Raw genomic sequence first — 12,415 nt, 5'->3', positions numbered from 1 at the left:
ATTTATCAATAATACTAAAATAAAGAATGAAAAAAAAATGTTATTACCCCTGGTGGGACTCGAACCCACAATCCCCGGTTTAGGAGACCGATGCCTTATCCATTAGGCCACAGGGGCTTACAACTTCAAGATAATTATTAATACAAATTGTAGTAAAAATATAATTCTAATAAATATTGTGAAAACATTAATTTTTTAATTATCCATTTCGTTCGTAATAGCAGTAAACAATATATTATATTTTAACATAATTTTAAATATACGAAGTAAAATATTTTATGACAAAATGTTTTTCATGATAATGTTAAAAGTTAGAGTGTTAAATGTGAAAATAATGAGCTGTCTCATAATATATATTTTCTATTAAAAAATAAAAAAATTTGAGCGCCGACGTCAGAATTTCCAATAAAGAAATCCGATAGGACTTGACTGTCAAAGTCTCCCACGTGTTTGCTGTTGTTTTGTTTACATCGTAACATTGACATCTAGTGATCTAGCGTGAAACTCCTTAGTAGAGGGTTACTGCCCTCTAGACTTCTTTGCAAGAAAGAAATAACCAATTTTCATACCTTTTCTGTAGCATAATAATGCAATTGACATTTATTTACAAAGAAAATGCAATACAAACATTTATATTCTCTAAGAATGTCGACAAAACATTGTAATTTCTGTTTTTCGAAATTTACGAAGTCATACAAAAATCACGTGAAAAATTTACACGATGCTGCTAAAGGTAAAAATAATAAAAAATATTCCGAAACTGTTATATTACCTAAAACTGACTTTCAATTACGACTAAGCGGAAAAAAGCGGGTGGATATGGATAAATATTTGCAAGAAGTAAATATTGTTTTTATTTCATTTGTATAACTAACATTTCAAAGTTAAGTTAAGAAAAGTTAAGTCTTTCAATAAGAAAAACCTTAACTTTTATAGAAATGTGGATTTTTAAATTTGTATAATTGGCAAAGAGAACATTTGGTAGGACCGGATTTTGTCTTGCACGATGGACCACCTTATGCCAATGGGGATCTTCACATGGGCCATGCAATTAATAAGGTTTAATATTGCAATTAATTCATTTAATAGTTGTATTTCCCTGCCACGTTTCTATGAATCCTCTTATAAGTGGAACATTTTATAAATTAAAAAAATCTTATTATATATTCATAGATTTTAAAAGACATTACTCTGCGATATAAGATAATGAAAGGTCAGCGAGTACATTACGTACCAGGTTGGGATTGTCATGGTTTACCAATTGAACTTAAAGCAATTAAGAACATTAATACTGGAAACGAAACGTCGAATCCTTTAGAAATTCGACATAAAGGTAAATTGTATCGCCTTGTGTTAACAATATAATGTAGGATACAAAGAAAATTGACAAGTTATTTTTATTTCTCTGTTGCATTATATAGAATAATATATTTTTAGCACGTATATTTGCTGAAGATGCTATTATAAAACAAAGAGAAGTATTTTCTTCCTGGGGTATAATGGCCGATTGGAAAGAAACTGGATGCTATTTTACAAATCGATCTTCATATATCCAAAATCAGTTACAGCAATTTATAAATTTGTATGAGAAAAAGCTCATTTTTCGAGATTTTAAACCAGTGTATTGGTCTCCTTCCTCTAGGTACAATCAAATTAAAGTTACTCGAATGGAAGTCTAAGTTTACTTACTAATTAAAATTTATATTACAAAAAATCTTCATTCTTAATAGAACAGCCTTAGCAGAAGCTGAATTGGTGTATAATGAACAACACGAAAGCAAATGTGCCATTATTCGTTTACAAGTGTGCGACGTACCATTGAAGTTGAAAAGATTTACTAATAATACGATATATGCGCTCGCATGGACAACTACACCTTGGACTCTAGTGGCTAATCAAGCATTAGCATTTTCTGCTAATTCTGAATATTGTTTGACAGAAGATGCTCATGGCAATTTTTACATTATTGCCGAAGCATTGGTGAAAGATATTGAATTAAAAATTGGTCATTTAAAGACGATAGCAACCATTAATGGTAAATTATTTATACACATTACAAATAAACTGCAAAAATTCCAAAAGGAATAAGGTATATGTATTTTATTGTAGGAAGTGAATTGAGCGATGCCAAGTATTTACATCCGATCACTAAAGAAAGTCTACCATTTTTACCAGGAGAACATGTTACAATGAATCTTGGTACTGGATTAGTACATACAGCTCCTGCGCACGGTCCCGAAGATTTTCTTCTCGGGCTTCGATATAACATACCAGTTGTAAGAATAGCATGTATTTGAAAAACAGATGTTTCAAAAGGCAATTAAAAAGACTCATTCTTAACTTTGATCACAGTTATCCATAGTAGATCACAATGGTCGATATACGGAAGCGGCTGGTCTTGAATTTGCAGGTTTGAAAGTTTTAGACGAAGGTACTGAAAAGGTTTTACAACGCGTGAACCAAGACATTTTACACATTGACCTTATTAAGCACAGTTATCCATATGATTGGCGAACAAAGGAGCCAGTTATAATTCGAGCAAGTCATCAATGGTTTGTCGATATTAATTCCATTAAAACAAAAGCTCTCGTAAGTTATTAATTTGGTAAAAACAATTCTAGCATTACAAATATTTTACTTATAAATTTTCATTCTTATTAGAAAATTTTAGATACCATACAACTGTTTCCAGAAAAAAATCGGTCGTCCTTTCTAAATAGCTTGCATGCGCAGATTATGAAACGACCGTTTTGGTGTATTTCACGACAACGATCTTGGGGAACACCTATACCTGCTTTGTATTTCAAAAATACTGGACAAGTATTTACGAATAGGTAATTCTACGCGTGTGTATTATTACTTTTATATATATTATCTGTAATCTTCTTATTACCTCATTACTTTATCTTTCGCTTATAGAGAATGGATAAATAGACTATGTGATCTTATAGAAAAAAATGGCATAGATTGTTGGTGGAAATTTTCAACGGAAGAATTAGTGGGAGAAAAAATTCTTAACAAATTTAAACTCGATAAAAACAATTTAAGGAAGGGTGAAGTACGAAAGAAAAATATTATTTCAAAAGATATAATATTATTAAATGCTCATCTATTGAATATATATTCTTCTTTATCGTACATTATATATCGTTAATTATAATGTTCCTTTTTACAGGATATTATGGATATTTGGTTTGATAGTGGCATTTCGTGGTCTGCAATTTTGCCAGAAAGAAAGGCAGATTTATATTTGGAAGGACAAGATCAACTTACTGGCTGGTTTCAGTCCTCTTTGTTAACTTCCGTTGCACTTCAGGACTCTTCTCCGTACAAGTATGTAGTCAAAATGAGATAATAACTATAGCTAATTGTAATAATATTTATGCGCATATACATATATTTAAGTTGTACAAATTAGAATAAAAAATCCCTCTCTATTCTTGTATATGTTATAAGGAAAGTGAGAGCTTCAGAGATTGTGAGCTTGTCCTAGGCATTGGCCACAATGGCAAGTAATTTTTGGCAACATAGGAAACAGAAGAATTGTTACGGACTTTTCCAAGGCATTGTCATAATACTTTGGTATCCTATAGAATATCAAATTACTATGTAAGCAATGTTGAGAAGAATACATTATCGGACAACAGGACACATAACACCCTCCCCCCCCCCCATACAAAAGCTGCTCGCTTAGAACGGGTTTTTGAGACTGTACGTGCCGCTATACTATGTGTACCTCTATAAACTGAAACTTAATGCCGGTTGTGCCGCTATGATAAGGAACAAAAGATGCAAATAACAATTCTTCTGTTTCCTACGTTGCCAAAAACCGCTTGGTATTGTGGACAATGCCTAGACAAGCTCACAATCCCTGAAGGTCTTTCCCTATAACATATATAATGTTTCGTTTAAAGTGCATTGTTCGTACATGGATTCGTGGTAGATGAGAATGCTTCTAAAATGTCCAAGTCACAAGGTAATATTATACATCCGAATGATATTACAAAAGGTAGTAAAAGTGATAAGAGTGACTCAGAAAAAAATGCATACGGAGTTGATATATTAAGGTAAAGAAACAATAGTCCGGTTAAGTTAGCCCAAAAAATAGGGGTAAGGTTACTAAAATTCGCATAGAGCTGAAAATTTGTACGAATGTTCGGAACACCATTATAAATGAAATGTGAAAAGTCCCCATCGATTCGACATTTGCAAAAAAATTTATTCAAGGTCAAAGTTTACAAATATGAATTTTTTATGTTTTTCAACCAAACGGTAAGTTTTATCATAAAAATAAGTCAGACTAAAATTTTAAATCATGCAATTATCTATAATATAATAGCAATTGTCTCCACACTTTTTCTCCTAAGAGTCACCGTTTCTGAGATATAACGATTCAAAAAGTTGAAAAAAGTCATATTTGCGAAATTTGACCTTGAATAAATTTTTTTTGTAAATGTCGAATCGATGGGGACTTTTCACATTTCATTTATAATGGTGTTCCGAACATTCGTACAAATTTTCAGCTCTATGCGAATTTTGGTAACCTTGCATGTCTAACTTGATTGGGCTACAATATGTTTATAAATTTCAAATTTCATTCAATATAATATATAATTTTATTATACTTTTGTTAGATGGTGGGTTGGCAGTCATGGTTGTCAACACACTCAAATACGTGCAACGCAAGAAATATTGCAAGAAAGTAAAGAATCTATACAAAAACTTAGATTAATATTACGTTTTTTGTTGGGTGTTCTAAATTCTAATATAGAATCCAAATTAGTAATAGATCCAAAGTTTCTGCATCTTGATCGGTACATGCTACATAGCTTATATCATTATAATAAACAAGTAAGTATCTAAAAACAAAGATGGAAGAAAAATACTATATATACTTTTTGTTTAAAATAATATTCGTCTTTGGTTGATTTCTTTTAGATACAGAACCTCTATGACAATTATCAATATCATAACGTATGTAAACTGATTAAAAATTGGACGACAAACGACGTATCGTCGATCTATTGTCATTTAAATAAAGATAAGCTTTATTGCGATCCGATAACATCACCATATCGTGCTGCTACTATCAAAGTTATAGATGCAATACTAACTGTTGTATTGAGAAGTATTGCACCAATTGTACCTCATTTGGCAGAAGAAGCTTGGTTACATCGCACTAAAAATGCCAATACTGGTAAATAAAAATCTATAATTAACTTTTTATGGACCGCTGTTCAAAGATATTACGTTGTAGAATAAATCTTTGCTTTATATTAGAATACATACCACTTCATTGTACCAGTTATACTGTATCAGAAATTTGGAATCAATCGCAAAGCATCAAGTGTATAGAAGCTGCATTATGTTTAAGAAGTAAAGTTAGTAAACTTGCTACTCGAAATACGTGGGAATTAGCGACTACAATAATGAGTACTAAAGAAGATTATAAATTATTATCGGTAAGTACTGTAAGTACTATCAATTAGTTTACTATATGTAATGGATTTATTAGTAGTTCCGATACTTGTGCTTTTCTAGATTCTTCAAAAAGAAAAGGAATCTTCTTTGTCCGAACTATGTGATATTTTACAAGTTTCAAAAATAACTCTCATAGAAAACGATGCGCTTACCGAAACGCAGGTGCATTTAAATCCTATAGATAGACAACTATGTAAACGTTGTCGAAGACATCCTGAAAATTACGGAGCAGAAATATGTGAACGTTGTATTAATATACTCGATACAAAAAATATATCAGCAACGGCATTTACTTGAATAATCTTATTCTCTTATAAAGTACAATAGTTTAATAACAATAAATATATTTAAAGGTATCTTTACAGAGATTAAGTAAATAAATTACTAGGTGGAACAATCGCTATTTATGATAGCGTTATTTTCTACAAAACATGTTTATGTACATAGATACGTAAATAAAATATTATAAGAAAAAAAAGTATGAAATAAGTATATAAGTGCGATTATTTGATATCTTTGTAAACGATATCCAAAGATCAGAATAATTGTATTTATTTAATTGAAATGATTTGTTGACATTCTAAAACTAGGATGATTTCTCTGTTAAATCGTACATGTAATTTATATTTAAAATATTAAGAAAATGTATTAAATGGGGCTGATATCCACTGGTAGTTAATTTATGAGCTATACGAGATAGATACGTACGTAATTCACAGAAAACCTCATACATTTGTTCTAATTTGTTAAAATTAGGATGGGTGTAACCTTCTGAATTAAAAATCCAGTTTTCAGATCTTAATCGATTATGAAATTTTAATATAACTTTACAAATATTACCCAAACATGTTCGCATTTTTTCTCCACGAGTATTAAGAATACACCTACAAAGGATTTAATAAAGATTCGTATTACTTCATATCTCATATATATATGTTACGGACCATTTGGGAAATCCGGAATTATGAACACTGCGTAGACATTATTCACATCGGCAAGCATTTTTCGGCAATGGAGGAGTTGTATTCATATTTCTCACATCTCTTAGATAGGGGAGAGGGGGGTTCGGTTGCCCGATAATGTATTCTTCTCAACATTGCTTACATAGTAATCTGATATTCTAAAGGATACCAAAGTATTATGTACAGTGCCTAGGAAAAGTCCGTAACAATTCTTGTTTCCTACATTGCCCAAAAACGTCTGCCATTGTGAATAATGCCTACACAGTGTTCATAATTTCGGATTTCCCAAATGGTCCGTAATATATATATATGACATGTTCATTAAAGAAGTTCATAGATTTACCTTGATAAGATTCTTTTGATATAATTTACATGTGAAAATCTAACTTGATCCAGAGTCAAAGAATTACACAAATCTTTCTCAAATTCGATCCAACTTGCATGTAATACACTACAAGTTATATAATTATGAAGCGCACTGACAAATTGTGTCATCGAATGCCTGTACAGTTGAAGCTATCAAATAAGAAATTCAGAAATTAAAAAGAGATAGAAAAGAAATGTTTCGATTTTATGTTCATTTTGTAAGAAAAAGTGAGAGGATAATATGAAAAAGTAAGAAATACCTTGTGATATTGTTCCGACATGGATGCTTCGTGCTCAACTTTCATCATACGAAAATCTTCTTGCAATACCCAAAGTACTCTACCAATCATCAATAAAAATTTAAACACCTTGCTATACTGTAACATCACTGCGTCATCTAAGATAATATTTAAAGGCCATGAAATTTTGTAACTAAGGCACAAGCAATCCAAGGCATGAGGATCAGAAATCTGCGATAATAAAAATTACATTTAATATATGTCCTCCCAAATTATAGAATATTGAAACCTACATGTAATTGCATCGGCATATCAATGGCCGAAAGACTAAGTAATTCCGAATTCATGTAATTGCTGCTGAAAGAGCTAATAAGTGCTCGCTCCAATACATTTGTTAAAGTGGCCGAATTGAAGAGTTCTATTGGTACGGATATTTCGTATAGACGAGCGTATAAAGAATTAGTTAGGCATTTGGCAAATTCTCCATTTAATAAAAAGAAATAACTTCTCAAGCTTTGCAAATGTAAAAGCATATTATGCTCATTTAATAAATATTTAATAACAGCATCGTTAACAATATGACTTTGTATTTGCAATGGTATAATAATTGATTTTTCCAGATAAACCTGTAGAGATGTATTATCTATTAATTCAACATCAGCTATAGTTAATGATGTAAAATCGGAAGAATTAACATTATCGTTTGAAACCAAAGGCGTGGAAATGTTAACATTGTAATATCCTGGAAATACGGAAGGGACGTCACCATTTAATTTCGAGTTTGACGACGAAGACGAACTATTGATATCTAAAGGGGAAACGTCTTCAAAAGTTGGTAAATTTGACATCATACTATTTACAGATGATACTAAATTATCCGTTATGGAAGAAATTTGTGCAATTTCGTTCATATTATTGATTTGACCAAAAAATCCAACATCTTCATGATTATTCATTTTACCGACTATTTCGCTACTATTTCGTCTAATACTCTCCATTGCATTGATGCATTTTGTTTGATCGTTAACTGTATTATTTGTAACATCACTTGACGCATAATTTCTATTATTATCTTGAGAAAGGCTGTCGGCTCTAATAATAAAATCATCTTGAATTGTTCTTCTTTCCATAAAAAATAAATTCGATTGATTGTTATTTGGCGTTACGCCAAATTCATGTTTTAACATTTTCATTTTATTACGCTGCGCTTCTGTCATGTTATCAAATTTGTTTATTTCAAGAATTTTAGGTCTGTTTAAAATTTTTGTATCGTTATGTATTTCTTCATTCGTAAGATCATCATTCTCCAATCGTAATTCTTTGGCTACTTCGCTTCGTAAAAATTCTTGCAAACTACTTCTCTCATTATTCCGTTTATAAATATTGTTCATATTCGTTGGATTTTCTAACCGAATATCTAAATTCCTACTCTGTGTATCCGAGATAACCGTAAACGATTTATTTGTGTTCTTATTATCAGAAATATTTGCTAACATACTTGTTTCATCGTCAGACCGAATAATAATATTGATATTATCAGCGCAAATAACTCCATGGGACTTTAATGCTTGTATCTCCACAATTTCTACTTCTTCAAAATTACTATTTTCATCTTCTTGCGCTATATTGTCGGATAATGTATTTGACTCGATATTATTTAAAACGTGTTGAAGATTATATATATTTCTCTCAGGTATTATATCTCCCTCGGTTTGATTGTCTTCTAGACTCTGCAATACTTGTCTATCTGATACATGAGTACATTTCCATATATCTTCCTCCATTAACGCAGCTACCCTTTTATCAAAATATTTCATTCTTTTATTACACCACTGCATGCGCGCCTGTTGCTTCTGAATAGTAGCGTCAAGATCGGTGTAATACTTTTGTAGATAACCACTAGAAGAGATAAATGAAACCCCTATTAGTTATATGAAAGTTCTAAGTATAAAATAAGAAATAATATTTCTTCTACCGTTCGGAGCTATTCCTGTTGTATAATTCTTCTTCTCTTTGATTATTTTGTTCCATAAGTAATCTATCAGTTAACATTTCAGCTTCCTTTTCTTTTGCTTTATATAAATTAGCTTCAATAGCTTGCTCCTTTAATACTTTCAAAAGTTCTCTTTTGTTTTCTATCGTTGTCTTCAAAAATTCTTCTTGTTCTCCTATCAAAATAATGGTTAGTTAATGAATTTTTCTTCCTAACGTTTATAGAATATTTTGCATATACAGAGTACTAACTCTTTATTCTCAGTAATGTATCCTGTTGCGCATTAATGACCAATTTGGCTTTTTCTCTTTCAACATTTTTTTGATCCTGAATCGCCACTGAAAGCGATATAGGTCGACCTAGAGCTTCTTCTCCTCTACGTTTATAGTCTTTACATTTGATCAACTGTTCGCGTAACATCGTAACGCTCAAGCATACTTTTAATTCTGGTTGGAAAGAATTAAAAACGTTGCACACGGGATTCTTAGGATCACATATTTTCAAAAGTCTTACTGCTTTGCCACATTGTAATATAGATTCTGTTAACCGATTTAGAAAGCTTGGAACCGATTCGTGATGTACGGTAAAACTTTTGGTCCAAAATTTAGGGCCTTTGGTACGTAGAAACTGTGAATGTTCTTTAATCATAAATTCACCATAAATGTCATGGCATATACCTTCAAATAGCCATTTCTGTAAAAATCTATGCAAAATTATAGAAAATTAATGTAGAAAAAGAATAAAAAATGAAATAAATAAGTATATATATATATATATACCGGAAATAAACTTCACAGCAGGATTTTAAAATGGTATACAAAACAAAGGCGATTTGGGGAAGGGTGACTTTTGTAATCATTTTGTTAACTACAGCAAAAATATTGCTATTTTCACCCATTTTTCCATTTTCCTTACTGCATTGACAGAGCTTAGTTACTTCTGTCAATAAGAGACCAACCGGTTGGACTTTACTCAAAACATTCAGTAATCCTGTAGGTTCGTTAATATGTTCAAAAATACGCAAAAGAGCAGCTTTGTAATGAAGAAGTATTTCTTTGATACTCGTACACATTGCCTGAAAATATTTAAAAATACATCAAACAAACAAAATGCGATACTTCTGTGCAATATATAAAAATAAACAATTTAGTATATCGTTAGAAGCTACTTTACCTTGAATATAAGACCTTCTTGCAGCAGCTTTCCGTCATGTGAATTTGGTGTAGTCAAGTTTGTTAAGTATTTGAAACAATTAGCCCAGAATATAAATCTTTGACAAATATCGGTCAATGTTTCATTGTCAATACCATAAATAACAATATTTTGGCACATGTAAAACCCAATCTAAATCATGAAATATAATATAATAATACAAGTTGATTATATAACTATGCCAATAATTGATATTCTACCTTGTTATTATATTTAAAAGATTTTGTTTCTGTACCCAATAGCAATAATTTAATATTCATTACAAACTCTTTAGTTGAGATTTCTTCTGGAAAATCTATATTATTGATAACCTGATGAATAAAAAATCTATATTAGATTTATTCATATCACGTCGTGCTATGATATCGAATAGCATATGTTAGATGTATGTTACCCTTTTTGGAAGTAACAACAAAGTACAAATTTGCTTTATTCTTGTCAAATGGGACATGGCATTTGGAGTATCCGTTAAAAAATGATATTGCTTTGGAAACTCTAATTCTCCCAAAGTTTCCCATGTATGATAATTGTGGATGAAAGTATTTTTTATATCTATGTTATCCCATATCTCGTCGTAGAAGTCTTTAACATTTACAATTTCGTTATGAAGGCTTTCGTTGGACGATCTCCATGTATCAGTAAGGTTTTCACTATATCTGTTCACAAATTTCATATTCGACCAAGGCATATCCCTTTCTACTTTGGCTTCTTTTTCACACTTACCCATATAGTTTGTATTGTAATTCATGTCTGTCTAATTATAAAAGAAAATATGTTTATTAAATGCAATGTTGTATTATCATATCACTAAACGAACGCTTACCATTGTCTGTGGTAAGAAATATGAAATAGTATCTCTAGAGCAGGAATCGGTTATACACTTTGGTATGGGAAACCAACCAATGTCAATTCTAAAATTCCGTTAAATAATTATTATGTAAATATATTATTATGTGCATTTTATATGTATTTTACTTTACCTAGTAGACTCTACTTTATTCGAATATTTTAATATATTCTGATTATATAAACATGATCTATTAATGGAATTAGCAGTTGTTTGTTGGATGATATAACATTTTTGAATATCTAACATGGCATCCAATTTATTCGATAGTATAAATGTTTCTATAGGATATATTGGAAATTGTGATACATTCTCTAACGTCCGAAGTGGTTCCAATAGAGCAGGATTACTACTCGAGTAGTAAAAGATGTTCTGCAATACAAAGACATATAAATATATATTGTTATCCGTGATACTATTGTAAGTGATGGAAAATACATTGACTAAATGATAATAATGAACTTACTAAATCAGGCTCTTGATCATTATGATAATTTTGTAATTTGGTAAGCAGTTGCAAAACCGAATACACCATGCTTTCTCTTTGTAAATCGTTAACGCTAAAATCATCCACAAGGCTTTCTAATAATACACCTTCCGATACGCGTCTCATGTTAAGTTTTAATACAAATGCATACTTGTATATCTCTATTACAGGATCTTTCTTCGTCTCCTCTTCTGTAAATATTAAAAGCGTAATGTAAAATAATATTGTATAATTACAAAAATATGAAATAAATAATGTTATTGTAAATGTATCATACCATCGGCATGTTTCGTTATTTTGCTCTTATTTAATAGGATTTCAAAAGCTTTACTTCTTAATTTTTTAATTTTAACGATATCATTGACACTCTGCAGATATGGATGTTCTAATGACAGACACTGTTTTTGAAATATTTGTTTACTTAGTTCGGTTATAAGATGGTAAACGTCTGAATTTTCTTTTATCAAATTCATGATTCACTCAACACTTTAATTATAATAAAAAAAAAAATAAATATCTCTATAAAACGTGACCTTTTATTCCACATTCATTATACAATGCAATTATTTGTTATGTTTTGACAACCTAACCCATGGAGCCTATATACAAGGAGGACGATCGCTGTGTTATAAATGTGGCTACAATATTCACAATGAAAGGACGATTTCTATTGCCACTAGAGAGCGCATTGATTCGCTGGATCTGACTTGTTTTCTTTACTGTTAATGCAATCCAACACAACACAATGTTTCACCATCTTAAACAAAAAATTCAATTACAATTCACATTTGTAAAAAAATTAAGGCTTTGTGATTAAAACAATGAAGC

The 12,415-nt window shown here is 30.7% G+C and overlaps 2 protein-coding genes and 1 non-coding gene across 5 annotated transcripts; 1 reads left to right on the top strand and 2 right to left on the bottom strand.

Moving 5' to 3' along the window:
- Positions 1–44: 44 nt before the first annotated feature.
- Trnar-ccu lies at positions 45–117 on the bottom strand. The gene has a single exon. It is a non-coding gene; the product is annotated as a tRNA-Arg (tRNA).
- A 424-nt stretch (positions 118–541) lies between these two features.
- Positions 542–5,833, top strand: LOC106793968 (isoleucine--tRNA ligase, mitochondrial). 3 transcript variants are annotated; one of them, XM_014761291.1, is made up of 15 exons: positions 542–840; positions 937–1,059; positions 1,174–1,333; positions 1,438–1,642; positions 1,731–2,035; positions 2,110–2,276; positions 2,353–2,589; positions 2,662–2,834; positions 2,920–3,058; positions 3,176–3,333; positions 3,915–4,067; positions 4,635–4,851; positions 4,939–5,197; positions 5,281–5,462; positions 5,542–5,833. In XM_014761291.1, the coding sequence occupies exons 1-15, from the start codon at positions 616–618 to the stop codon at positions 5,776–5,778; spliced, it is 2,940 nt and encodes a 979-aa protein (XP_014616777.1). In that variant the 5' UTR covers positions 542–615; the 3' UTR covers positions 5,779–5,833. The 3 variants fall into 3 exon arrangements, with proteins under 3 accessions (XP_014616777.1, XP_014616778.1, XP_014616779.1); XM_014761292.1 differs by lacking the exon at positions 3,915–4,067; XM_014761293.1 differs by lacking the exons at positions 542–840; positions 937–1,059 and having other exon boundaries at positions 1,246–1,333; positions 1,422–1,642.
- On the bottom strand, positions 5,760–12,322 carry LOC106793966 (gamma-tubulin complex component 6). Its single transcript, XM_014761286.1, has 14 exons — positions 11,865–12,322; positions 11,567–11,778; positions 11,234–11,472; positions 11,077–11,164; positions 10,648–11,007; positions 10,454–10,564; positions 10,215–10,385; positions 9,821–10,116; positions 9,293–9,744; positions 9,024–9,216; positions 7,342–8,947; positions 7,070–7,279; positions 6,787–6,959; positions 5,760–6,365 (listed from the first exon to the last, which is right to left on the bottom strand). Exons 1-14 carry the CDS (start codon positions 12,058–12,060, stop codon positions 6,068–6,070), a joined length of 4,605 nt encoding a protein of 1,534 aa, XP_014616772.1. The 5' UTR covers positions 12,061–12,322; the 3' UTR covers positions 5,760–6,067.
- Positions 12,323–12,415: the final 93 nt, after the last annotated feature.

The sequence above is a fragment of the Polistes canadensis genome, unplaced genomic scaffold (genome assembly GCF_001313835.1).
Source record: "Polistes canadensis isolate GaletaPanama2010 unplaced genomic scaffold, ASM131383v1 scaffold_21, whole genome shotgun sequence".
Taxonomy (NCBI): Eukaryota; Metazoa; Arthropoda; class Insecta; order Hymenoptera; family Vespidae; genus Polistes; species Polistes canadensis.
This window is presented reverse-complemented; position numbering and strand designations above follow the sequence as displayed.

Coding starts and splice junctions, on each gene's coding strand:
- LOC106793968 (XM_014761291.1), top strand. CDS start 616: ATGCAATACAAACATTTATATTCTCTAAGAATGTCGACAAAACATTGT. Junction 1,643..1,730: donor TATTGGTCTCCTTCCTCTAG/GTACAATCAAAT, acceptor CATTCTTAATAG/AACAGCCTTAGCAGAAGCTG. Junction 2,036..2,109: donor GACGATAGCAACCATTAATG/GTAAATTATTTA, acceptor ATTTTATTGTAG/GAAGTGAATTGAGCGATGCC.
- LOC106793966 (XM_014761286.1), bottom strand. CDS start 12,060: ATGAATTTGATAAAAGAAAATTCAGACGTTTACCATCTTATAACCGAA. Junction 10,565..10,647: donor TGTTGTTACTTCCAAAAAGG/GTAACATACATC, acceptor TTTATTCATCAG/GTTATCAATAATATAGATTT. Junction 6,366..6,786: donor ATCAAAAGAATCTTATCAAG/GTAAATCTATGA, acceptor AATCCTTTGTAG/GTGTATTCTTAATACTCGTG.